The sequence below is a fragment of the Anolis sagrei genome, chromosome 2, assembly GCF_037176765.1.
Source record: "Anolis sagrei isolate rAnoSag1 chromosome 2, rAnoSag1.mat, whole genome shotgun sequence".
NCBI classification, from domain to species: Eukaryota; Metazoa; Chordata; class Lepidosauria; order Squamata; family Dactyloidae; genus Anolis; species Anolis sagrei.
Genome location: NC_090022.1, coordinates 283,155,740 through 283,182,594, shown reverse-complemented (window position 1 = coordinate 283,182,594; position 26,855 = coordinate 283,155,740). Strand labels below are relative to the sequence as shown.

At 48.1% G+C, this 26,855-nt stretch overlaps 1 protein-coding gene across 2 annotated transcripts in view; it reads left to right on the top strand.

The window, feature by feature from the left end:
* The first annotated feature begins 7,048 nt into the window (after nucleotides 1-7,048).
* The window catches only part of ONECUT2 (one cut homeobox 2), a 94,284-nt gene continuing 74,477 nt past the window's right edge, over nucleotides 7,049-26,855 (top strand). For both annotated transcript variants that reach the window (XM_060761313.2, XM_060761312.2), the window contains exon 1: nucleotides 7,049-9,682. In XM_060761313.2, coding sequence (XP_060617296.2) covers nucleotides 8,281-9,682 — 1,402 coding nt within the window. In that variant the 5' untranslated portion in view covers nucleotides 7,049-8,280. The remainder of the gene's footprint in view (nucleotides 9,683-26,855) is intronic.

Below are 26,855 nucleotides of genomic sequence, written 5' to 3'. Positions count from 1 at the left end.
ACTCTATGGCAGAAAAGGTCCCAGACCTTGTAAAACTACAACTTCCTTGATTCCAAAGCATTGGGGAGGCATCAGTAGAGAAGCCATTGATGGGTAAATCATTGGGTGCATCAATACCTCCCTTCTCAGTTTTCGAAGGTTTTCATGGCTGGAATCACTGGGTTGTTGTGACTTTTCTGTACGGCCGGGTTCCAGAAGCATTCTCCCCTGACATTTCACCCACATCTATGGCAGGAATCCTCAGAGGTTGTGAGGTCTGTTGCAAACTAGGCAAGTGAGATTTATGCATCTGTGGAATGTCAGGGTGGGAGAAAGAACTCTTGTCTGCTTGAGGCAAGTGTGAATGTTGCAATTGGCCAGCTTGATTAGCATTGAATGGCCTTGCAGCTTCAAAGCCTGGATGATTCCTGCCTGTGTAGTCTGTTGGAAAGTAGGCAAGTGGGGTTTATATATCTGTGGAATAATGTCCAGGGTGGGAGAAAGAACTTTTGTCTGCTTGAGACAAATGTGAATGTTGCAATTGGCCACCTTGATTAGCATTGAATGTCCTTGAAGCTTCAAAGCCTGGCTGATTCCTGCCTGTGTAGTCTGTTGGAAACTAGGCAAGTGGGGTTTATATATCTGTGGAATAATGTCCAGGGTGGGAGAAAGAACTCTTGTCTGCTTTAGGAAAGTGTGAATGTTGCAACTGGCCAACTTGGTTAGCATTGAATGGCCTTGCAGCTTCTCTTCTGACCATCTTACCTTCCAGCTTTCACCACTATCCATAGAAAGAGGACTGCCTTGACAAGCCTGACTTGTCTGCTTGAGGCAAGTGTGAATGCTGCAAATGGCCACCTTGATTAGCATTTGATAGCCTTGCACCTTCAAAGCCTGGCTGGTTGCTGCCTGGCATGGGGATCCTTTGTTGGGAGGTGTTAGCTGGCCCTGATTGATAAACATGACCCTGTTTTTCTAGCTTTTTTTTTGTATTCCTTTCTGATCAGCGTGTCCTTATACACACACACACACACACATATATATGCACACACACACACCCAAACACAATCACACACACACACACACTTGTTCACGGTGGAGGACAAAAAATGTAAACAAAGGTCAGAATTATAAGATATTAAGGGTGTGTGTGTGTCTATGTGTGTGTGTGCCTATGGCAGGCATCCTCAGAGGCTGTGGGGTTTGTTGGAAACTAGGAAAATTGGGTTCATATATCTGTGGTATGTTCAGGGTGGGAGTATATAAACCCCATTTTCCTAGTTTCCAACAAACCTCACAGCCTCTGAGGATGCCTGCCATAGATGCAGGCAAAGCATCAGGAGAGAATGCTTCTGGAACATGGCCATACAGCCCAAAAAACTCACAGCAACCCTTCCTTCTCTGGTTGTGCCTTATCAAACTAAGACTCCCAGGAGTCCATAGCATTGAGCCATGGCAGGTAAGGTGGGCTCATACTGCATTAATTCTACAGGGTCGATGCCCCCAATAGTCTCAGTCTTAAACCAAAGTGCAGGGAATGAAACCTCAGTAAATTTCCTTCTTTGTAAAAAGACCAATTTCTTCTCCTTGAATTCAATTCTGGGTATTTTTGCCTATAGGACTATTTACTTTTTTAAAAAACAACAGGCTTGTAGAGTATGTATTGACAGTTCAATTGTCAAGCAACTAGTCCTCAAACCCGCTGCTTCTCAAAAAGCCCTCTTGGATTTAGTGGAACAATCCCACTAAATTCAGATTCAGGTTTGCAAGTTTCCCATCCGTAGGTGACAGCAGTGGTTCTCACAACCTCTGAGAATGCCTGCCATAGATGCAGGAGAAAAGTCAGGAGAGAATGCTGCTGCAACATTGTCGGGAAAACTCACAACAACCCAACAATGGAAGTGCTTTCTTTTGAGGATTAACTCAGACCATCTCTCCAGAAACACTGGGTTGCTGTGAGTTTTCCGGGGCTGTATGGCCATGTCCCAGAAGCATTCCCTCCTGACGTTTTGCCCACATCTATGGCAGACATCCTCAGAGGTTGTGAGGTCTGTTGGAAACTAGGCAAGTGAGGTTTATATATCTGTGGAATAATGTCCAGGGTGGGAGAAAGAAGTCTTGTCTGTTTGAGGCAAGTGTGAATGTTGCAAATGGCCACCCCCGATTAGAAATGAGTGGCCTTGTAGCTTCCAAGACTGGCTGGTTGCTGCCTGGGGGAATCATTTTTTAGGAGGTGCTATCTGGCCCTGATTGGTTTTTGTCTGGAAACAGAAACAGTTCTGAGTTGTTGTGGTTTTTCCTTGGTATATGGCCATGTTCCAGAAGCATTCTTTCCTGACGTTTTGCCCACATCTATGGCAGAAATCCACAGAAGTTGAGGGGTCTGTTGGAAACTAGGCAAGTGGGGTTTATATATCTGTGGAATAATGCCCAGGGTGGGAGAAAGAACTCTTGTCTGCTTGAGGCAAGTGTGCATGTTGCAATTGGCAAGCTTGATTAGCATTGAATGGCCTTGCAGCTACCAAGCCTGGCTGATTCCTGCCTGTGTAGTCTGTTGGAAACTAGGCAAGTGGGGTTTATATATCTGTGGAATAATGTCCAGGGTGGGAGAAAGAACTCTTGTCTGCTTGAGACAAATGTGAATGGCCACCTTGATTATCATTTAATGGCCTTTTAGCTACCAAGCCTGGCTGATTCCTGCCTGTGTGTTGGGAACTAGAAAAGTGGGGTTTATATATCTGTGGAATAATGTCCAGGGTGGAGGAAAGAACTCTTGTCTGCTTGAGACAAATGTGAATGTTGCAATTGGCTACTTTGATTAGCATTTAATGGCCTTGCAGCTTCCAAGCCTGGCTGGTTGCTGCCTGGGGGAATCCTTTATTGGGAGGTGTTAGCTGGCCCTGATTGATTTTTGTCTGGAAACAGAAACAGTTCCGAGTTGTTGTGGTTTTTACTTGCTATATGGCCATGTTCCAGAAGCATTTTCTCCTGACGTTTTGCCCACATCTAGGAAATTGGGGTTTATATGTCTGTGGAATAATGTCCAGGGTGGGAGAAAGAACTCTTGTCTGCTTGAGACAAATGTGAATGTTGCAATTGGCTACTTTGATTAGCATTTAAGGACCTTGCAGCTTCCAAGCCTGGCTGGTGGCTGCCTGGGGGAATCCTTTGTTGGGAGGTGTTACCTGGTCTCGCTTGATTCTTGTCTGAAAACAGAAACAGTTCTTCCCTTTCGCCTTGATCAAATGAGATGACAAGTGGCTAGTAAGGGAAATGATCAATAATTCTTTTGCTGATCTGTATTTATTATTCGATCTCCTTAGGGATGGTCTACCAGCTTTCTTAGGGCGCATCTACATGGTAGAATTAATGCAGTTTGACCCCCACTTTGAACCATGACTCAATGCTATGGAATCCTTGTAGTTGTAGTGGCTTTGCTACTTGGCAAAGAAGGCAGAAGACCTTGTCAAATGGCAACTCCCCAGGATGGGATCTTGGGAGTTGTTTAGGTGGAGACAAGAACCCTGGCAAGATCTCTTCTCCTTGCCTGCTCTTCAATGGTGGTCGCCTCCCCAAAAAGTGGGGCTCTCCCCCTTTCCTTCCTTCCTTCCCCCTCCCTTCCCAAGATGTGTTTTTTTCTTCTCCTGAGCCAAGTTTCCCCTAACAGCTGGAAGTGGTTGGCAAGGGGCTGTCTTAAGGAGACCCCCCGCTCTTCCTTTGACAGCTGATCAAAAGAAAATAGGTCACGCTTTTCAAACTTCTGTCCCCTCCTGCCCTTAATTACTGTCTCTTTAAACAAAGGCAACATCTGCGCAACCTCCGCCGCTTTGCAGGCCTTCGGCAAGCAACCTGCTCCAAGGTCCCCCTCCCCAACTATTTTTCCCCCCTCCCAGAAGCGGTTAACTTCTTGGACTTTTGGAAATAAAATCGGAAGAATAAATCTAGATACACCCTACAAGCCAAAGTTTGTGTGTTTGGGGGGATTTGCACTTGATACACATGACCACCAGAAAATACTAGGGGGGGGGGGGGGGGTTTGGGGGGGGGGGAGGGGGGTTGGACCTGGAATCCTGGACTTATATCGTTCACCCACATCCAGAAAGCATTCTGAACCCAACCAATAATAGATCTAGACCAAACTTAGCACTCAACTTGCCCAACTTTGGATACTGGTGGGATTTGATTGACCTTAGAGGTTTGGGAGTTGTAGTTCACCTACATTCAGAGAGCACTGAGAGCCCAAATGATCATGAATCTGGACCAAACTTGGCACACAGACCCAACAGGTCCAACTTTGAATACTGGTGGGGTTTGGAGGGAATTGACCTTGAACTTAGGGAGTTTTAGTTCCCCTTCATCCAGAGAGCATTGTGAACCCAACCAACACTGGATCTGGACCAAACTTGGCACAAAGACCCAACATCTCCAACTTTGAATACTGGCTACTAAGGGTTTGGGGAAAATTGACCTTGAATTTTGGAAGTTGTAGTTCAGCTACATCCAGAGAACACTGTGAACCACACAGACAATAGAATTGGACCACATTTGGCACACAAAGCCAACATCTCCAACTTTGAATACTGGTGGGGTTTGGGGAAAATTGACCTTAAATTTTGGGAGTTGTAGTTCACTTACATCCAGAGAGCACTGTGAAGCAGGTGGACAATGGATGTGAACCAAACTTGGCACACAGACTTACCATCTCCAACTTTGAATACTGGTGGGGTTTGTTTGGGGAAAATTGACCTTAAATTTTGGGAGTTGTAGTTCACCTACATCCAGATAGCACTGTGAAGCTCTCTGGATGTAGACAATGGATCTGAACCAAACTTGGCACACAGACCCAACATCTCCAACTTTGAATACTGGTGGGGTTTGAAGGGAATTGACCTTGAACTTAGAGAGCTGCAGTTCCCCTGCATCCAAAACCCAACTGTTAACCCACCTGTGAACCCAACCAACAATGGATCTGGCCCAAACTTTGCAAAAAGACCCAACATCTCCAACTTTAAATACTGGTGGGCTTTGGAAGGAATTGACCTTGAACTTAGGGAGTTGTAGTTCACCTACACCCAAAGAGCACTGTGACCCCAACCAACAATGGATCTGAACCAAACTTTGCACACATATCCAACATGCCCAACTTTGAATACTGGTGGGGTGTGAAGAGAATTGACTTTGAATTTAGTGAGTTGTGAGTCCACCTACACCCAGAGAGCACCTTAAACCCAACCACCAGTGATGGATGTGGGCCGAACTTGGTATATATACCCAACATGCCCAACTTTGAATATTGGTGTGACTGGAACAATTTTGGGAATAGATTCAGAGGCTGTTAGGAATGGTGGGAGTTGTAGTCCAAAACACCTAGAGGGCCCAAAGTTCGCCCATGCTTGCTGTAGACCGAACTAAAAATTTATGGAGTTTTGGACCACCCCAGATCATTTCCCAGCAAAGGTGGGCTCTGTCGGAAAGAGGAGATTTGCTGGACACCAACAGTCGTGGACTTTGAGCCCGAGGAGAAAAAGCCAAGCCTCTGTGTTTGCACCAAGACCGATCCCGACACGCGTGTTTCCTGGAGGGAAGGGGGGGGGAGGAATCCCACGAGGAGTGGAGAGAGGAGATAGAGCTCCCGCCATCTCAGTCCTCGGTAGGAGGAGGGGCAGCAGGAGGAGGAAGGAGAAAAGGAGGAAGAGGAGGGGAGGTTGGAAGGGAAATGTTCGGGTTCTAGTCGCACACTTGGAGTGGGAGTGTGCCTCCCCCTTCCACACTGAGTGAGCGCTCCTAAACGTCCAAGCCAGGCGGGGGCGAGCCTCGGGGCCGCGCATAGGAGCGCCCATACAGACCCAGATGTTCTGGGCCTCTCCTCTTATTCTCTCCAGCTAGGATGCGAGAGAGAGAGGCAGGCAGGTATTGGGAGAGATGGGTTGATAAGCTCTTCTCCATCCCTTCTATGCTGGCTGCGTCTTGGTACCCACATCCCTCCTTTCCTTTCCGTTCCTTTCCTTCCCCCACTCCCAGCCACCTTTCCCCCTCCTTCCCTCTTTCTTTTCTTCCCCCCTTCCTCGGTCCTTCCTTCCCTTCTTCTTTCCTTCCCTTCTTTCTTCATTCCTTCCCTCCCCCCTTCCTTCCCTTCTTCTTTCCTTCCCTCCCTCCTTCCTTCCGTCCTTTCTTCCCTACTTCCTTCCTCCCCTTCTTCCTTCCTTCCTTCCCTCCCTCCTTCCTTTCCTCCCTCCCTTCTTCTTTCCTTCCCTTCTTCTTTCCTTCCCTTTTTCCTCCCTTCTCTCTCTCCCTCCCTTCCTCCTTCCTTCCCTCCTTCCTTTCTTCCCTCCCTCCCCCTCCCTCCCTTCTTCCTCCCTTCCCTCCCTCCCTTTCTTCCTTCCATCCTTCCCTTTTTCCTTCCTTCCCTACTTCCTTCCTCCCTTCCTCCTTCCTCCCTTCCCTTGCTCGCTCCTTTCTTTCTTCCTCCTCCTTCCTTACCTTCCTCCCCCTCCTTCACTTTTTCCTTCCTTCCTTCCCTACTTCCTTCCTCCCCTTCCTCCTCCTTCCTTCCTTCCCTCCCTCCCTCCTTCCTTCCTTTCTTCCTTCCGGGCGTGGTTGCCACCCCCTCCCCCTCCGTCTCCGCGACCTCCTTTGTGCGGATTCTTCCCCCCTCCCCCTTCATCCACAACCAAGCCTTTCTGGCTCTAAGAGGCCAGAGACAGAGAGAGAGAGAGAGGATGGACGCGGTGCCTCGAAGCCCTCGCCCTTTCCTTTCCTTTCCTTTTCTCTTCTCTCTGTCTCTGTCTCTCTCTGTGTCTCTGTCTCTCTGTTCTCTTCGGCGTTGGATTCCGCTGCCTCGGAAATGGCCAGGCCCTCTCGCCCGGCCTCCAAAGGAAGGCTGGCCCTGACACATGCCCCTCCCCTTCTCCCGTTGCGAGCTCCCATTGGCCACTCCGCCGGCGCCCCCTCCCCGCCTGCTCGCCCAGGGTGGTGCTGAGTGGGCGAAGGGCCCGTCCGTCGTGTTTGGAGGCGCCTGGCCCTCCCCCTGGCCTTCTCCCCCTCCCCTCCTCCGCTCCTCCCTCCCTCGCCGGGGCTGGGCCGGGCTTGGCTGCTCTCTCTTCCCAACTCTGGACAGCTCCCGCTCGACCCAAACAGACGACGTCAGAGCAGGCGAGGGCTCGGACATGGCGAGGAGGGCGCCGCAGCCGCAGCAGCAGCAGAAGGAGAGCAGGCAGCGGCCGGAGCGGCGGAGGGGCTGCTGCTGGCCGGGCTGAGGAGCCGCGGGGGCGGGCGCCTTCCCTCCCTTCCCCCCTTCCTTCCTTCCTTCCCTTCCTCCCTCCCTTCCAGATCTCTCAATCTCTCTTTCTCCCCCCTCTCTTTCTCCCCCCCTTTTGACACGCAAGCAGCACACATTCACACCCGCACCGCCGGACGGAGAGGAGAGGAAGGGAGGCCTTCCTCCGGAGAGAAGCCCCCCGTGTGAGGGAGGAGGGGGAGAAAGGGAGGAAGGGAGGAAGGAAGGAAGGAAGGAGCCTGGCTTGGCGAGAGGCAGCCCAAGCCAGGGAAGAGCCCTCCTTTCCCCAGGCCCCCCAAAAAGGGGAAGGGAGGGAAGGAAGGAAGGAAAGGAGAAGCAGGAAAGAGCCTTCTTTTCCCGGGGCCCCCCAAAAAGAGGGAGGAGGAGAGCAGGCAGCGGCCGGAGCGGCGGAGGGGGAAAAGCAAGAAAGAGCCCTCCTTTCCCGGGAAGGAAGGGAGGAGGAAGAGGAAGGAAGGGAGGAAGGAGCCTCGCTTGGGCAAGAGCAAGAAAGAGCCCTCCTTTCCCCGGGCCCCCCATAAAAGGGGAGGAAGGGAGGAGGAAGAGGAAGGAAGGGAGGAAGGAGCCTCGCTTGGGCAAGAGCAAGAAGGAGCCCTCCTTTTCCCGGACCCCCCAAAAAGGGAGGAAAGGAAGAAACCTCGCTTGGGCAGAAGCAGGAAAGAGCCTTCCTTTCCCCGGGCCCCCAAAAAGAGGGAGGAGGAAGAGGAAGGAAGGAGCCTCGCTTGGGCAAAGGCAAGAGAGAGTCCTCCTTTCCCCAGGCCCCCAAAAAGGGGAAGGGAGGGAAGGAAGGAAGGGCAAGCAAGAGCTCTCCTTCCCCGGGAGCCCCAAAGAGAGCGAGGGAAAGGGGAAGGAAAGGAGGAGAGAGCATCAGCCTCCATCCCGAGCCCAGGAAGAGCCTTGCCGGCCCAAGAAGGAAGCCCACGCCAACGGGCCGAGGAGGTCTCCCCTTCCTTCCCCTTCCTCCTCCTCCTCCTCCTCTTCCTCCTCTCGCTGCGCCCATGGACTGAATGAAGACCGCCTGCCCCCCGCTGCCTCCCGCCTCCTCCTCCTCCTCCTCCTCGGCCTCCTCCTCCTATCGATGCCTCCTCACCAAAGAGCTGCTGGGGGACAGCTGCGCCATGAACGCGGAGGCCACGCTGAGCCTGGAGACGTTGGGTCCGCTGCACGGAGGCCATGAGCCGGAGCTGATGGGCAGCCCCAGCCCGCACCACCACCCTTCCAGCCGCAGCGGCGCCGGCCCTTTGCGGGGTCCCGCTCCCCCTCCTCCTTCGCACCAGGAGCTCTCCTCGGCGGCTGCAGCGGCGGCAGCGGCGGCGGCGTCGCGCTCGGCGATGGTGAGCAGCATGGCTTCGCTGCTGGAGGGCGCGGGGGAGTTCCGTCCGGAGCTGTCCATCCCGCTGCACCACGCCATGAGCATGCCGTGCGACTCCTCTCCTCCGGGCCTGGGCATGAGCGGCACTTACACCACGCTGACGCCGCTCCAGCCCTTGCCGCCCATCTCCACGGTCTCGGACAAGTTCCACCACCCGCACCCGGCCCACCCGCACCACCCGGCCCACCCGCACCACCACGCCGCCGCCGTGGCCGCCGCCGCGCACCACCACCACCACCACCACCACCAGCACCACCAGCGCCTCTCCAACGTCAGCGGCAGCTTCGCCCTCATGCGCGACGAGCGCGGCCTGCCCGCCATGAACAACCTCTACGGGCCCTACAAGGAGATGGGCGCCGCCGCCATGGGGCAGAGCCTCTCGCCGCTCGGGAACGGGCTGGGCCCGCTCCACCACCCGCAGCACCCCCAGCCCGGCGCCCTCCACAACTACGGCAGCCCCGGCGGGCACGACAAGATGCTGGGGCCCAACTTCGAGGCCCACGCGGCCATGCTGACCCGCGGGGGAGGAGGAGGAGGCAACGGAGGAGGCGGAGGAGGAGTAGGAGTCGGAGGGGGGAGCGAGCAGCACCTCTCCCGGGGCCTGGCGACCCCCCCGGCCTCCATGATGGCCCACCTCAATGGCATGCACCACGCGGGACACCCCGGGGGCGGCGGCAACGGGGGCGGCGGGGGCGTGGGGCACCCTCAGGGCCACGTGGGGCCCGTGCTGGGCCGGGAGCGCCCGCCCTCCTCCTCGGCGGGGCCCCCGGGCGTCAACAACGGCGGCGGCGGGCAGCTGGAGGAGATCAACACCAAAGAAGTGGCGCAGCGCATCACGGCCGAGCTGAAGCGGTACAGCATCCCGCAGGCCATCTTCGCCCAGCGGGTCCTCTGCCGCTCTCAGGGCACCCTCTCCGACCTGCTAAGGAACCCTAAACCCTGGAGTAAACTCAAGTCCGGGCGGGAGACCTTCCGGAGGATGTGGAAGTGGCTGCAGGAGCCCGAGTTCCAGAGGATGTCGGCCTTGAGACTTGCTGGTAAGTCGCCCACCCTGTCTCCCTTTCATCCCTTTCCCCTCGCTTGGCTGGCCTTGAAAAGGGTTGCTGTGAGTTTTCCGGGATGTATGGCCCCAGGGAGCGAGTGAGTTCTCGCTGTTAGCCCCAGCTTCTGCCAACCTTGCAGTTCGAAAACATGCAAATGTGAGTAGATCAATAGGTACCGCTCCAGCCTGCAGTCATGCTGGCCACATGACCTAGGGGGCACCTACAGACAACGCCAACTGTTCGGCTTAGAAATGCAGATGAGCACCACCCCCTCCCCCAGTCATGCCGGCCAAATGACCTAGGAGGCGTCTACGGACAACGCCGGTTCTCCAGCTTAGAAATGGAGATGAGCACCACCCCCCAGTCATGCCAGCCACATGACCTAGGAGGTGTCTACGGACAATGCCAGCTCTTAGGCTTAGAGATGCAGATGAGCACCACCCCCAGTCATGCCGGCCAAATTACCTAGGAGGTGTCTACGGACAACGCCGGCTCTCCAGCTTAGAAATTGGTATGAACACCACCTCCCAGTCATGCCGGCCAAATGACCTAAGAGGCATCTACAGACAATGCCAACTGTTCGGCTTAGAAATGCAGATGAGCACGACCCCCGAGTCATGCTGGCCAAATGACCTAGGAGGCGTCTACGGACAACGTCGGCTCTCCAGCTTAGAAATGCAGATGAGCATTACCCCCCCCCCACCCCCAGTCATGCCAGCCACATGATCTAGGAGGTGTCTATGGAAAATGCCAGCGCTTAGGCTTAGAAATGGAGATGAGCACCATCCCTGCCCCAGCCATGCCGGCCACATGACCTAGGAGGTGTCTAGGGACAACGCCGGCTCTCCAGCTTAGAAATGGAGGTGACATTTCTCATCTCTACGGACACGATGTCAAGGGAAAAACTTTGCCTTTACTATGGCCATATTTCAGAAGCATTCCCTCTTGACGTTTCGCCCTCATCTGTGTCAGGCATCCTCAGAGGTTGTGAGGTCTGTTGCAAACTAGACAAGTGGGGTTTATATATCCGTAGTAGGTCCAGGGTGGGAAAAAGACCTCTTGTCTATTGGAGGCAAGTGTGAATTTTGCAGTTGGCCACCTTGATTTGCATTGAAAAGCCCTGCAGCTTCAAAGCCTGGCTGCTTCTTGCCTGGGGGAATCCTTTATTGGGAGGTGTTAGCTGACCCTGATCATTCCCTGTCTGGATTTCCCCTGGTTTTTGAGCGTTGCTCTTTATTTACTGTCCTGATTTTAGAGTTTTTTTAATACTGGTAGCCAGATTTTGTCCATTCTATTGACATGTTCCACATGCTTGTGGATTTCAATGGCTTCTTTGCATCGTCTGATCATTTACCTAGTTTCCAACGAACCTGACAACCTCTCAGAATGCCTGTCATAGATATGTGTGAAAGGTCAGGAGAGAATGCTTCTGAAATATGGCCAGACAGCCTGGAAAACTCACAGCAACCCAGTGAATCCGGCCATGAAACCCTTCCACAACACATTGATGTTGACATATTTGCGAGGATGTTGCCTTGAATTGTTTCCCCGCTGCTCTCTTTACTTCAAGGTGTTTGTCCCCAATCTCGCCTCCTTCTTTCCTGTCACCATCTTCCCCTGTTTTTGGGTCTGTCTCTCTGAGACTAGTAAGACACAATGGAGCAAGAGATCCCACCTAAAGGTTAGGATGGTAAGAGCTGTCCAATGCCTTGGAGCCTTGTGGAGTCCTCTTCTCTCTGGAAGGTTTCTAAGCAGAGGCTGATGGCCATCAGTTGGGAGAGCTTTGGTAGTATTTCTCTGCCTGGAAGAATGGGGTTGGACTGGATGGCCTTTGGGGTCTCTCTCAACTCCATAATTTCCTGATTCTATAATAGCCAAGCTCTATGACTTCACCAAATTTGCTAAAGTTCTTTAGATGATAAGACAGGCATGGGCCAAGTTGGGCCATCAAGGTGTTTTGGACTTCAGCTCCCACCATTCCTAACAGCCTCAGGACCCTTCCTTTTCCCCCTCAGCCGCTTAAGCGGCTGAGGGGGGAAAGGAAGGGTCCTGAGGCTGTTAGGAATGGTGGGAGCTGAAGTCCAAAACACCTGAAAGGTCCAAAGTTGGCCTATGACTCTGCTAAGACCATGACTGCTTGTTTGTCCTCAGCCTCACCTCCCCTTTTCACCCTTTTGCCATCTGCTCCTGGTTTGGTTCTTTCTTTCTGGGACTTCTCAACACCTGCCCTTCCTCTCCCTTCCTTGCAAAAGGAAAAATACAAAAACCCATGAGGTTTTTCAACCTCCTCTTGGGAAAGATCCAAAGCAACACTTGGTCTCCAGAAACCACATAATGGGATTAGAAAAATTGAAGGATCTTTCTCCTAAAGAGGACACCTGGTTGCTTCTTGGCTTTTGGGACACCAAGTGTGTGTGTGTTGTGTTTGTGTGGCTATCCCCAGATATCCAAGCTCTGCTGTTTGGGTTTTGACACATGAAAAGGCAAAAAAATCCTCAACCTTTCTGGAGAAAGAATGAGGTGAATTGTGGTAGGAGGAAATGTGTGAGGGGTGATATCCTTGCAAACACGGAAATATGGATTTCTCACCCCTCACTCCCTTTGTCCCAGGTATGCGCCTATCCAACACAGAAGATGAAAAATACATTCAAACCTACATAGAGGCAGTGGTGAGAAGGGGGGGGGGGGAGAGGTGCTGAGAATGTAAAGCTGCCAGATGCGTGGATCAAAAAGCTTCGGGGCTCTTCTGGAGGGGAAGGAGAGGAAAGAGGGGAGGGGGGAAAGCTGTGTGTTTTTTCCCCTTCTTTCCTTTTGGCATGAACAGATTGGATCTACAATTGGAGGGATGGGGGTGGGGAGAAAGAACAATCACTTTTGGGGGGATATTGTTCTTTTGATGTGTGCCGAGTTGTTCGTGGGCGCCCTCTAGTGGCACCCGGAGGAAGTCTTTCCCCATTTCTATTGTTCTTAAAATGGCAAGGCGTTTAGTGGATTAAAGGTTTGCCTTGTATAGGGTAAGGTGTAGTCCAAATGATTGATATATATATATATATATATATATATATATATATATATATATATATATATATATATATATGAAAGACAGATATACATAGCAGAATATATTGTATGTGATTGATATATATATATCTATATATATCACTAAGAAAGACAGATATACATACCAGAATATATTGTATGTGATATATATATATATTACTAAGAAAGACAGATATACATACCAGAATATATCCTATGTGATGATCTACACATCAGACACTGTGTGTGTGAATTTGCTTGTATGTATGTATATCTATAGTGCTAAAAAAGATATACATAATGGAATATAGTTTATGTGATGATAAACATACCAGATTGTGTGTGTGTATGTCTGTGTGTGTGTGTATACATACATGCACACTATCTAGTATATTTATCATCACATATATTATATTCCGGCATGTATATCTTTCTTAGCAATATACTATGTGTCTACATAGTGTCTGGTGTGTAAAACATTACATACAATATATTTTGGTATATTTATACACACACACACACATATATATATATAGCTGAGATAATCAGATTCTCTGTGTGTGTGTGTGTGTGTGTGTGCATATATGTATATATATATAGCTGAGATAAATATACCAAAATATATTGTATGTAATGTTCTACACACCAGACACTATGTAGACACATAATATATTGCTAAGAAAGACATACATGCCGGAATATAATATATGTTGTGATAAACATACTAGATAGTGTGTATGTATGTATGTGTGTTTATATATATATATATATAGATAGATAGATAGATAGATAGATAGATAGATAGATAGATAGATAGATATAGATAGGGAGAGAGAGAGAGAGAGCTGTGATAAATATATCAAAATATGTTGTATGTAATGATATGCTAAGAAAGATATGTATACTGAAATGTAATATATGTGATGATAAACATACAGGATTGTGTGTGTATGTGTGCGTGTGTGTGAAGCTGAGATAAATATGCCAAAATATGTTGTATGTAATGAGCTACACACCAGACACTGTGTGTGTGTGTATTGCTAAGAAAGATATGCATACGGGAATATAATATATGTGATGATAAACATATCATACCGGATTATATATATATACCAGAATATATTGCATGTGAATATCTAAACAGCAGATACTGTGTGTGTGCGTTGCTAAGAAAGATATACATACCGGAATATAATATATGTGATGATAAACATACCATATATACATATATACATATACACACAATATATATTCTGGTATATCTATCTCATATATATATGTGTGTGTGTGTGTGTGTGAGAGAGAGAGAGAGAGAGAGAGAGATACCAGAATATATATATTGTATGCAATATACATACAAATCAGATGTTTATATGGGGGGGGGGGGGGAGCGTAGAGAGCTAAGAATAATAGATATAAATATTGGAATATATTGTAAGTGATTATTTATATCCCAGATGATCTATCTATCTATTAATCATCTGGTATGCAAATCACATACAGTAATTTCTGGTAGGTATATCTACCTTTCTTCAGAAATTCAATATGTATGTATGAATATCTATAGTGCTAAAAAAATATGCATAATGGAATATAGTTTATGTGATGATAAACATACCAGATTGTGTGTGTGTGTGTGTATTTCTTCAGCATTTCTTATGTATGAATATCGATAGTGCTAAAAAGATATGCATAATGGAATATAGTTTGTGTGATGATAGACATATCAGGTTGTGTGTATGTGCCTCTCTTTCTCTCTGTGTATAAATATATATGTTTATATGATTGGTGGGGGGGGGGGGGGAGCGTAGAGAGCTGAGAATAATAGATATAAATACCGGAATATATTGTATGTGATGATCTAGATACAAAAGATGATGATCTATCTATCTATTAATCATCTGGTATGCAAATCACATACAACAAATTCTGGCAGGTATATCTACCTTTTTCTTCAGCAATTCAATATATATGCCTGGGTGTTAGAATATATATATATGAGATAAATATACCAGAATATATTGCATGTAAATATCTACACAGCAGATACTGTGTGTGTGTGACAAATGGCAGGTGGCTATATGTGTTTGGCAGATTCTCTGGCATAATTGTGTTGAGTGGCATAAAGCCTGGAGATGTCAGAAGGAATGTTAGGTGGTGTAATCGTATAAATGAGGTGCTAATTTTGCTATGTGTATACATCCCACGGAAAAATAGACTGCATCCTTCACTGAACCCGGCTTGGATCAGAAACATACGTGGGTGTCTCTAATGCCCCCACCTTCCGTCCCAAAGTGATCTTAGATGCCCGAAGGTGTCCAAAAGGGAGCTCGTGGATCCCTACGAGAGGGGGGGGGGTCTTTTGTTCCACGCCTTCGCCCCAAATTGCCCCTTCTTGAAGGCGAACCCTCCATCCCCACGTGCCGCTTGAGCGTGTTTACAAATGCATATGGAGACCAGGCGGAATCCCGCCTCTTTTCCCTGCCAATTGCCTCATTCATTCACCTGGAGTTTGATTGATTCTGGGCCGGAGCAATTAATCGTTGGCGGGTATTGATTAGGGAGGGAAAGGGAGGGGGAGGGAAGGGAAAGGAGAGAGAGGCAGTTCCTTACCCTTCGGGTTTTCCTTCCCACTCCCCACTCTTTTCTATGCATTGGCACCCATTATTGTTCTGATTTTTTGAAAGAAAGGGAAGGGTGGTGCGTTTTGGGGGCGATTTATTCGCCCCACGCAGCCAGGTCGCGTGGGGCGAGACCTCCTTTGTTCCTCCCTCCGTGGACTGGATTCAAGCCATTGTCACCCACGTCCTTTTTTCCTCCTCCCCACTAACGAGGCGCTTCGGAAACCCCGTGTCGCCCCTTCCTCCAAACTCATTGGGATAATTAACGTGAGAAAGGGTGAAGAAAAAAAAAGCCGCGTCTGAATTGGCCTTATCGACCCGGCTTTTGCGTGGTCTTCCCCTGTTTAATAGCGAAGCTTGTTTGGCGCTAATAAAACAAAGCGCCGGGAATGCCTGGCCCTGGCTGCGGCGTGGGGTTTCCTCTCCTTTGCCTCCCACTCTCGCCCCCTTCTTTCCAATGGGGCTGCTTCCCAACCAGACTGCTAACTGGAGCGAATTAGAGGGAGCGGTCTATCCCCCCTGTTTAAAGAGCTCCATTGGCTACCTTTCATTTCGGGTCCCCATTCAAGACCTACAGAGACCCGAACTGTTTGGGACCCACATTTCCTTCCATAGGGAGGCCCTCCTCTCGTCCCACCTCCAACACAAGTGTGGTTTAGGGCCTTCTCTGTGGTGGCACCTAGGCTCTAGAACTCGCTACTCAGGGAGATCAGGCAAGCACCCACCCTGACAGCCTTCAGGCCCGCATTTCCTTCTAGAAACCTGCACGATCTCTTCCATGGAGAAGCCGTCCTCTCACTCCCACCTTCATCACAAGTGTAGCTTGGGCCTTGGTGGTGGCCCCTAGGCTCTAGAATTCGCTACCCAGGGAGATCAAGCAAGCACCCACCCTGACAGCCTTTAGGCCCGCATTTCCTTCTAGGAACCCGTAATATCTCTTCCATGGGGAGGCCGTCCTCTCTCTCCTACCTCCATCACAATTGCGGCTTAGGGCCTTCTCTGTGGTGGCCCCTAGGCTCTAGAACTCACTACCAGAGAGATCAGGCAAACACCCACACTGACAGCCCTCAAGCCCACATTTCCTTCTAGGAACCTGCACGAGATCCCCGTCTCGCTCCCACCTCCATCGCAAGTGCGGCTTAGGGCCTTCTCTGTGGTGGCCCCTAGGCTCTAGAACTCGCTACCCAGGGAGATCAGGCAAGCAGCCACCCTGACAGCCTTCAGGCCCGCATTTCCTTCTAGGAACCTGCACGATCTCTTCCATAGGAAAGCCCTCCTCTCGCTCCCACCTCCATCACAAGTGCGGCTTAGGGCCTTCTCCATGGTGGCCCCTTGGCTCTGGAGCTCGCTACCCAGGAAGATCCGGCAAGCCCCCACCCTGACAGCTTTAGGAGAAGCCTACAAACTTGGCTTTTCTGGTATGCCTTTGAGGGATTAACAACAAATCCCCATACCATGTCCGTCCCAGTGCAAAACTGTCCTTCGGATGCACCTGGCCTCATCCCTCAGTGCAGATTAACCCCATTGTTCATCCCATCTGGGTCTCCCCCTAGTTAGTTACACTACTGGATTTATCTATCTCATCCATGGGTTTTATAATTGTACCCTTTGCATTTGGCCCAGCCCACTGTTGGCCTTTTATCATTTTATATCTTATGTTTATGCCATTGTATTATTTTGTTTTTGTTTGCACTTTATTTGATGTTATTATCTGTTGTATGTATTTTATTTTGCTTTATTGTAATCCTTGGCCTTGGCCTCGTGTTAGCTAGCCGGAGTCCCCCTGGGGAGAAGGTGGCGGGGTATAAATAAAAATTATTATTATTATTATTATTATTATTATTATTTGAAACACAGTAAGATGAGTCCACAGCAGACACTCTGCTGGCTGTTGCATTGGATCACACGTCGGTCACTATTATTATTATTATTATTATTATTATTATTATTATTATTTATTCGCCTTGACTAGAGGAGACCCACAGACCTATGGAGACACTCGGGAAGATTCATAGGGGTCAAGGATTCAATAGCCATAGCATTCAAGCCATAGGACTCAAAGGGTCTACTTCAGGCATGGGCCAGCTTGGGGCCTCCGGGTGTTTTGGACGTCAACTCCCACCATTCCTTAAGCTGTTGAGGGGGGAAAGGAAGGGGCTGAAGCTGTTAGGAATGGTGCGAGTTGAAGTCCAAAACACCTGGGAGAGCCCAAAGTTGGGTCATGCCTGTGCTAAGACCATGACTGCTTGTTTGTCCTCAGCCTCACCTCTCCTTCTCACCCTTTTGCCATCTGCTCCTGGTTTGGATCTGCCTTTCTGGGGCTTCACAACACCTGTCACAACACAACACCTCCCTTGCTTCTGCAATGTAGTCTAGTTTCCAACAGACCTCACAACCTCTGAGGATGCCTGTCATATATGTGGGCGAAATGTCAGGAGAGAATGCTTCTGAAACATGGCCATATAGGCCGGAAAACTCACAGCAACCCCTTGATTCCGGCCATGAAAACTTTCCACAACACATTGACATGTTTGCGAGGATGTCTCCTTGAGTTGTTTCCCCGCTGCTCTCTTTGCTTCAAGGTGTTTGTCCCCAACCTCGCCTCTTTCCGACTGTCCCATCTTCCCCTGTTTTGGGTCTGTCTGTCTGAAACTAGTAAGACACAATGGAGCAAGAGATCCCACCTAAAGGTTAGGACGGTAAGAGCTGTCCAATGCCTTGGCGCCTTGTGGAGTCCTCTTCTCTGGAAGGTTTCTAAGCAGAGGCTGATGGCCATCAGTTGGGAGAGCTTTGGTTGTATTTCCCTGCCTGGAAGACTGGGGTTGGACTGGATGGCACTTGGGGTTTCTCCCAACTCCATAATTTCCTGGTTCTGTAATAGCCAAGCTCTATGACTTCCCCAAATTTACAGCACATGGGCTTTGCTAAACTGCCTTAGATGCTAAGACAAGCATGGGCCAAGTTGGACCCTTCAGGTGTTTTGGACTCCAACTTTCACCATTCCTAACAGCCTCAGGCCCCTTCCTTTTCCCCCTGAGCCGCTTAAGCGGCTGAAGGGGGAAAGGAAAGGGCCTGAGGCTGTTAGGAATGGTGGGGGTTGAAGTCCAAAACACCGGAAAGGTCCAAAGTTGGCCTATGACTATGCTAACACCATGACTGGTTGTTTGTCCTCAGCCTTGCCCCCACTTCTTGCCCTTTTGCCATCTGCTCCTGCTTTGAGTGTGCCTTTTTGGGACTTCTCAACACCTGCCCTTCCTCTCCCTTCCTTGCAAAAGGAAGAATACCCATGAGGCTTTTCAACCTCCTCTTTGGAAAGATCCAAAGCAACACCTGGTCTCGAGAAACCACATAGTGGGATTGGAAAGGCCTTTGGCCCCTCAACCTTTCCTAAAGAGGACACCAGATTGCTTCTTGGCTTTAGGGGCATCAGGTGGGTGAACTTCTCCTAAGAAGGACACCAGGTTGCTTCTTGACTTTAGGGACATTAAGTGTTGTGTGGCTGTCCCCAGATGTCCAACCTCTGTTGTTTGGGTTTTGGTCCCCCAATCTGACACATGAAAAGGCAAAAAAGTCCTCAACCTTTCTGGTCTAGTTAGCCATAGGGTCTACTCTAGCCATACAAGTCAAGCTTTAGGAACTAGAATTTCAATTAAAATAACCTAGTTGACTTCCAAAGGGTTTTTTTTTTCTGTGTCAGGAGCGACTTGAGAACTGCAAGTCGCTTCTGGTGTGAGAGAATTGGCCGTCTACAAGGACGTTGCCCAGGAGGGGACATTGCCTGAATGTTCTGATGTTTTACCATCCTTATGGGAGGCTTCTCTCATGTCCCCGCATGGGGAGATGGAGTGTAAAGGTGCCCCATGGCCACCCCGGGACTGAAAGAGATGGGAATAATAATGAACCTGGACAATGGAGAGCATCTTCGGAGCCTCTGATCTTGGTGGCAAAATTCCTCCTTCCCCTGAGTCAAAATGTGTAGGGTTTGCTTTGATCCATTATTTATTTATCATTTATGTACTGTACTTATACGCCATCTTGAAAGGGGACTCAGGGCAGCTTACAAACTATGGCAGTAATTCAATGCCATATTCAGACAATAACAATATCAATAAAACACAATATTATAAAACTGTAAAAATCTCGCCTGACACTCCTTGGCCTACTTTTTCTACTATAGAGAGCCATGAGTCCCCAGGGGGAGATAGGGTGGGATATAAATAAATTATTATTATTATTATTATTATTATTATTATTATTATTATTATTATATGAAACACAACAACATGAGTCCACAGTAGACAAGATCGCTCTGCTGGCTGTTGTATTGGATCACACGTCGGACACTTCCCATTATTATTATTACTAATTTTATTATTTGATACTCAACAAGATTGGTACACAGCAAACAAGATCACCAAGCTGGCTTTTGTATTCGATCACACCTGGGACACTTCACAAGTGTCTAGGACTGTGTGATGTATCAGCGTATAGATCCAAGTAGGGTAGCCTTTTGCAGCTGACAGATGGTAATTTTGTCAGCTCCCATTGTTTTTAAGTGCCGGCCAAGATCTTGAGGCACTGTACCCAGTGTGCCGATTACCACTGGGACCACCTTGACTGGCTTGCGCCAGAGTCTTTACAGTTCTACCTTTAAATCTTCATATCGGATAAGCTTTTCCAGTTGTTTATCTCGTCAATTCTGATGTCTCCTGGGATTGCAACACCGACGATCCATACTTCGGTTTTTTCCAGGACAGGATTGTGATGTCAAGAGTATTGTATTCCTATTCCTATTCCTATTCCTATTATTATTATTATTATTATTATTATTATTATTATTATTATTACTATTACTATTATTATTATTACTATTATTACTATTATTATAATTATGTTATTGTTATTATTACTATTACTACTGTTATTATTATTATTATTATTTGAAGCATAACATGAGTCCACAGCAAACAAGATCACTCTGGAATCATCTCGTTGTGTGTCTAATAATAATAATAATCGCAGTAATAATAATAATAATAATAATAATAGTAATTTTGGTGTGAGAGAATTATTATTGTTATTATTGTATTGTCGAAGGCTTTCATGGCCGGAATAACTGGGTTGTTGTAGGTTTTTTCGGGCTATATGGCCATGGTCTAGAGCAGTGGTTCTCAACCTGGGGTCCCCAGGTGTTTTTGGCCTTCAACTCCCAGAAATCCTAACAGCTGGTAAAGTGGCTGGGATTTCTGGGAATTGTAGGCCAAAAACATCTGGGGAACCCAGGTTGAGAAGCACTAATCTAGAGGCATTCTCTCCTGACGTTTCGCCTGCATCTATGGCAAGCATCCTCAGAGGTTGTGAGGTCTGTTGGAACCAGGAAAAAGGGTTTATATATCTGTGGAATGACCAGGGTGGGACAAAGGACTCTTGCTCCAGCAGACAAGGTACAAACCCTTTTTCCTAGTTCCAACAGACCTCACTACCTCTGAGGATGCTTGCCATAGATGCAGGCGAAACGTCAGGAGAGAATGCCTCTAGAACATGGCCATATAGCCCGAAAAAACCTACAACAACCCATTATTATTGTTATGGGCTTCCCTTTTTCCCCTTCGTGAATATTCATCCCGGGACGAGGGAAGGGAGTAGCGAAAATCCCCCAGACCTTGTTCCTTTTGAGCAGATGTTCTGCTGGGAGCGGATTTCCCCTTTGCGCCAAGGGATCCAAAAGGCGCATCTGCACTGTCGAATGATTGCAGTCCTATCCCACTTCAACTGCCATGGCGCAGTGCTATGGGATCTTGAGATTTGTAGCCTTGGTTGACATTCGTAGACCTCACTACCTCTGAGGATGCTTGCCATAGATGCAGGCGAAACGTCAGGAGAAAAATTGCCTCCAGAACATGGCCATATAGCCCGGAAAAACCTACAACAACCCGTTCGTAGAAGCCTTTCTTCTTTCTCCAAGTCCCAGAGCCGCGTTGAGTGGCCTTTCTTGTCTCAGAGGCCCCTTCTACACAGTCCTTATATCCCATGATCGGATCCCAGGCTTGTTTGTGTATGTGTGTGTGTCAGGAACGACTTGAGAAACTGCAAGTCGCTTCTGGTGTGAGAGAATTGGCCCTCTGCAATTCAAGGATGTTTTACCATCCCTGTCGGAGGCTTCTCCCATGCCCCGGCATGGGGAGCTAGAGCTGACAGACGGAGCTCACCATCTCCCCCGGATTCGATTCTCTGACTTGTCCATCGATCCACCGACCTGTCCCTCCGACCTGTCCATTGTGACACGAGGCTCCCTCCGGATCCCAGGTTGTCTGCTTTAGAACTGGATTATATGAGCCTGTGTGGATTATATGAGCCTTTAGAACTGGATGGATCCGATCCTGGGATATAAGGACGGTGTGGGAAGAGCCTAAAAGAGCTTAATCGAATCTCGCGGGACAAGAAGGCGCGTGGAGAGGGGGGCGTGGATGCTGGGGTCGGAAAGGCCCCCGAAGGGGACTTGGGGCAGAAAGAGAGAGAGAGAAGGGAGGGAGGGAGGCGGACAGAGAAAGGACAAAAGCCCTCTCCCTATGAATTATTGAATGAAGGCTCGCTTGGAGGGATTGCTGAGAGGACGGGGGCACCTTTGGGGCGGGGAGGGGAGGGGGGTGTTTGCAGGGCAGGTGACCCTGTGATCGGAGTGGAAAAGGCAGCCGGGAAAGAAAAGAGGAATTAGAAAGAGAAGGATATTGGGACCTTTAGGGATGAAGGAAAACACTGCCTATTTCTCAAGTGCAAAGGTATAACATTGAATACCCCAAGTCAGGCTTGTCAAGGCAGCCCTCTTTCTATGAAAGCTGAAAGGTAAAATGATCAGAAGAGAAGCTGCAAGGCCATTCAATCCTAATCAAGCGGGAAGGCCATTAAATGCTAATTGCAACATTCACACCTGCCTCTCACACCAGAAGCGACTTGCAGTTTCTCAACGACAAAAAAACCCCCAAAAAACCCTGCCTCAAACAGATCAGCCAGGTTTTGAAGCTGCAAGGCCATTCAATGCTAATCAAGCTGGCCAATTGCAACATTCGCACTTGCCTCCAACAGTCAAGAGTTCTTTCTCCCACCCTGGACATTATTCCACAGATATATAAACCCCACTTGCCTAGTTTCTAAAAGACTACACAGGCACGAATCAGCCAGGTTTTGAAGCTGCAAGAACATTCAATGCTAATCAAGCTGGCCAATTGCAACATTCGCACTTGCCTCCAACAGTCAAGAGTTCTTTCTCCCACCCCGGACATTATTCCACAGATATATAAACCCTACATGCCTAGTAAGGAGAAGGCCTTACTGGTACATTATTTCAACTGTTATGTTTATTCATATCATGATCTGATCACCATGCTCAATATATTCCATATGCATGGGGGTATTGGGGTAATGATACAAAAAGTTTGCTAGGGTAGACCCTCTTTCTCTCAGACTCAGCCCCCCCCCCAATCAAACTCACCCCCCCCCCGAAACAAAATCCTGGCTAGGGGCCTGGGTGGGACAGAAGGCAAGGAGGAAAGGAGGGAGGCCTCATTACAGATAGAGAGACCCAGTCCAGGAAGCTACAGCTCTGAGATTGCAAGATTTAGGGGCTGTTGAAGAGAGCGAGATGGCTATAAATCAGCGTTTCTCAACCTGGGGATTGAGACCCAGGGGGGTCGCGAGGAGGTAGCTGAGGGGTCGCTAAAGGACCCCTCAGAAAACACAGTATTTTATGTTGGTCGTGAGGGTTCTGTGTGGGAAGTTTGGCCCAATTCTGTCTTTGTGGGGTTCAGAATGCTCTTTGATTGAAGGTCAATTATAAATCCCAGCAGCTACAACTCCCAAATGTCAAGGTCTTTTTTCCCCAAGCCCTACCAGTGTTCACATTTGGCCATATTGAATATCCGTGCCAAGTTTGGTCCAGATCCATAATTGTTTGAGTCCACAGTGCTCTCTGGATGTAGGTGAACTACAACTCCAAAACTCAAGGTAAATGCCCAGCAAACCCTTCCAGTACTTTCTGTTGGTCATGGGAGTTCTATGTGCCAGGTTTAATTCAATCAATCGTTGGTGGAGTTCAGAATGCTCTTTGACTGTAGGTGAACTATAAATCCCAGTAACTACAATTCCCAAATGCCAAGGTCTATTCCCCCCAAACTCCACCAGTGTTCACATTTGGACATAATGACTATTTGTGCCAAGTTTGGTCCAGATCCATCATTGTTTGAGTCCACAATACTCTTTGGATGTAGAAGAACTACAACTGCATAACTCAAGGTCAATGCCCACCAAACCCTTCCAGTATTTTCTGTTGGCCATGTGAGTTCTGTGTGAAACGTTGGGTTCAATTCCATCATTGGTGGAATTCAGAATGCTCTTTGATTGTAGGTGTACTATAAATCCCAGCAACTACAACTCCCAAATGTCAAGGTCCATTTTCCCCAAACTTCACCAGTGTCCACATTTGAGCATACTGAGTTTTTTGTGCCAAGTTTGGTCCAGATCCATCATTGTTTGAATCCACAGTGCTCTCTGGAGGTAGGTGAACTACAACTCCAAAACTCAAGGTCAAACCCTTCAAGCATTTTCTTTTGGATGAGGGAGTTCTGTGTGCCAGACATGGTTCAATTCAATTGTTGGTGGAGTTCGGAATGCTCTTTGACTGTAGGTGAACTACAAATCCTAGCAACTACAACTCCCAAATGACAAAACATTCCCCACCCAACCCCATCAGGATGCAAATTTGGGCATATTGGGTATTTATGCCAAATTTTGTCCAGTGAATGAAAATACATTCTGCATATCAGATATTTACATTATGATTCATGACAGTAGTAAAATGACAGTTATGAATTAGCAAGGAATATAATGTTATGGTTGGGGGTCACCACAACATGAGGAACTGTGTTAAGGGGTCACGGCATGTGGAAGGTTGAGAAACACTGCCATAAGTCATATTAGACAGCAGTCCACAACAACCCTGGTCCATTTGGTGATGATTTTACAAAAATGGCTGTCTGTGTGTATTCCCTTCTCCTCCCCCATTGCTTCTCCTTTTTTCCCCTTCTCCCTCCTCTCGCATTTATTAAAAATTCATGCTCAACCCCCACAGGGCGAGCTGGGCCGCTGGGCCGGGCTCATTTCTTTACATATTTAATGTCTCTTTGGGCTGTTTGCCCAAGCAGAAACCCTCTTGGAAAAAGGCAAAGGCCAGCCAGAGAAAGAGAGAGGGAGAGAGAGAGAGAGAGAGAAAGGAGAGAAAAAAATAGGTAGGTGCCCTTTGGTAGATTATATTCCCATATAAAAAAGCACACTGTGAAATCAAACCCCCAAAAGTGCATAATAGTAATGATAACAAGAACAACACCAATTTTGGGGAGTTTGTTTGCATTATTTAAAAAATGTTCCTTTTGTTCCTTTGATAGGTTATATTCCCTCCCAAAATACACTCAGTGAAAGCAAACCCCCCAAAAGACCATAATATTATAATAATAGGTTGCTGTGAGTTTTCCAGGCTGTACAGCCATGTTCCAGAAGCATTCTCTCCTGACGTTTCACCTGCATCTATGGTAGGCACCTTCAGAGGTTGTGAGATCTCACAATCTGTGAGGAGGCCCGCCACAGATGCAGGTGAAATGTCAGCAGAGAAATCTTCTGGAACATGGCCATACAGTCCGGAAAACTCATAACAATGCAGAACTGTTTCTGTTTCCAGACAAGAATCAATCAGAGCCAACTAACACCTCCCAACAAAGGATTCTCCCAGGCAGCAACCAGCCAGGCTTTTAAGTTGCAAGGCCATTAAATGCTAATCAAGGTGGCCAATTGCAACATTCACATTTGTCTCAAGTAAGTCCCCAAAAGGGCATAATATTATAACAATAGGTTGCTGTGAGTTTTCCAGGCTGTCTGGCCATGTTCCAGAAGCATTCTCTCCTGACGTTTCACCTGCATCTATGGCAGGCATCCTCAGAGATAGTGAGATCTCACAATCTGTGAGGAGGCCTGCCACAGATGCAAGTGAAATGTCAGGAGAAAAATATTCTGGAACGTGGCCATATAGTCCGGAAAACTCACAACAACACAGAACTGTGTCTGTTTCCAGACAAGAATCAACCAGCTAACACCTCCCAACAAAGGATTCTCCCAGGCAGCAACCAGCCAGGCTTTTAAGCTGCAAGACCATTAAATGCTAATCAATGTGGCCAATTGCAACATTCATGTTTGTCTCGAGCAAACCCCCAAAAGACCATAATATTATAATAATAGGTTGCTGTGAGTTTTCCAGGCTGTCTGGCCATGTTCCAGAAGCATTCTCTCCTAAGGTTTCACCCACTTCTATGGGAGGCATCCTCAGAGGTTGTGAGGTCTGTTGAGAACTAGGCAAGTGAGGTTTATATATCTGTGAAGTAATGTCTAGGGTGGGAGAAAGAATTCTTGTCTGTTTGAGGCAAGTGTGAATGTTGCAATTGGCCACCTTGATTAACATTGAATGTCCTTGCAGATTCGAAGCTTGGCAGCTTCCTGCCTGGGGGAATCCTTTGTTGGGAGGTGTTAGATACATAAACCCCACTTGTCTAGTTTCCAACAGAGCTCACAACCTGGGATGATGCCTTCCATAGATGCAGGCAAAATGTCAGGAGAGAATGCTTCTGGAACATGACCATACAGCCCGAAAAACCCACAAGAACCCTAAGTAAGTGAGGTTTATATATCAGTGGAATATCCAGGGTGGGGGAAAGAACTCTTGTCTGCTAGAGGTAAGTGTGAATGTTGCAATTAATCACCTTGATTAGCACTGAGCAACCCTGCAGCTTCAAAGCCTGGCTGATTGCTGCATGGGGACCTTTGTTGGGAGATGTTAGCTGGCCCTGATTGATTCTCATCTGGAATCTCTCCCCTGCTTTTTGAGTCTTGCTCTTTATTTACTGTCCTGATTTTAGAGGTTTTTAAATTTAAATATTAGTAGCCAGATTTGGATCGTTTTCGTGGTTTCATTTCCATAATAATAACAGGTGTATTGTGTTAGTGGGGTTTTGGGGAGAAAGAACTCTTGTCTGCTAGAAGTAAGTGTGAATGTTGCAATTGATCACCTTGATTAGCATTGATAAGCCTTGCAGCTTCAAAGCCTGCCTGGTTGCTGCCTGGGGGAATCCTTTGTTGGGAGTTTGTTTTTGTTTGTTTCTTAATTCTGGTTGCCAAATTTGGTTCATTTTCATGTTTTCATTTCCATAATAATAATAGGTTTATTGTGTTAGTGGGGTTTTGGGGGGAAAGAACTCTTGTCTGCTAGAGGTTAGTGTGAATGTTGCAATTAATCACCTTGATGAGCATTGAGAAGCTTTGCAGCCTCAAAGCCTGCCTGGGGGAATCCTTTGTTGGGAGGTGTTAGCTGGCCCTGATTGATTCTTGTCTGGAATCAATCCCCTGCATTTTGAGTCTTGCTCTTATTTACTGTCCTGATATTTGAGTGTTTTTTTTAATACTGGTAGCCA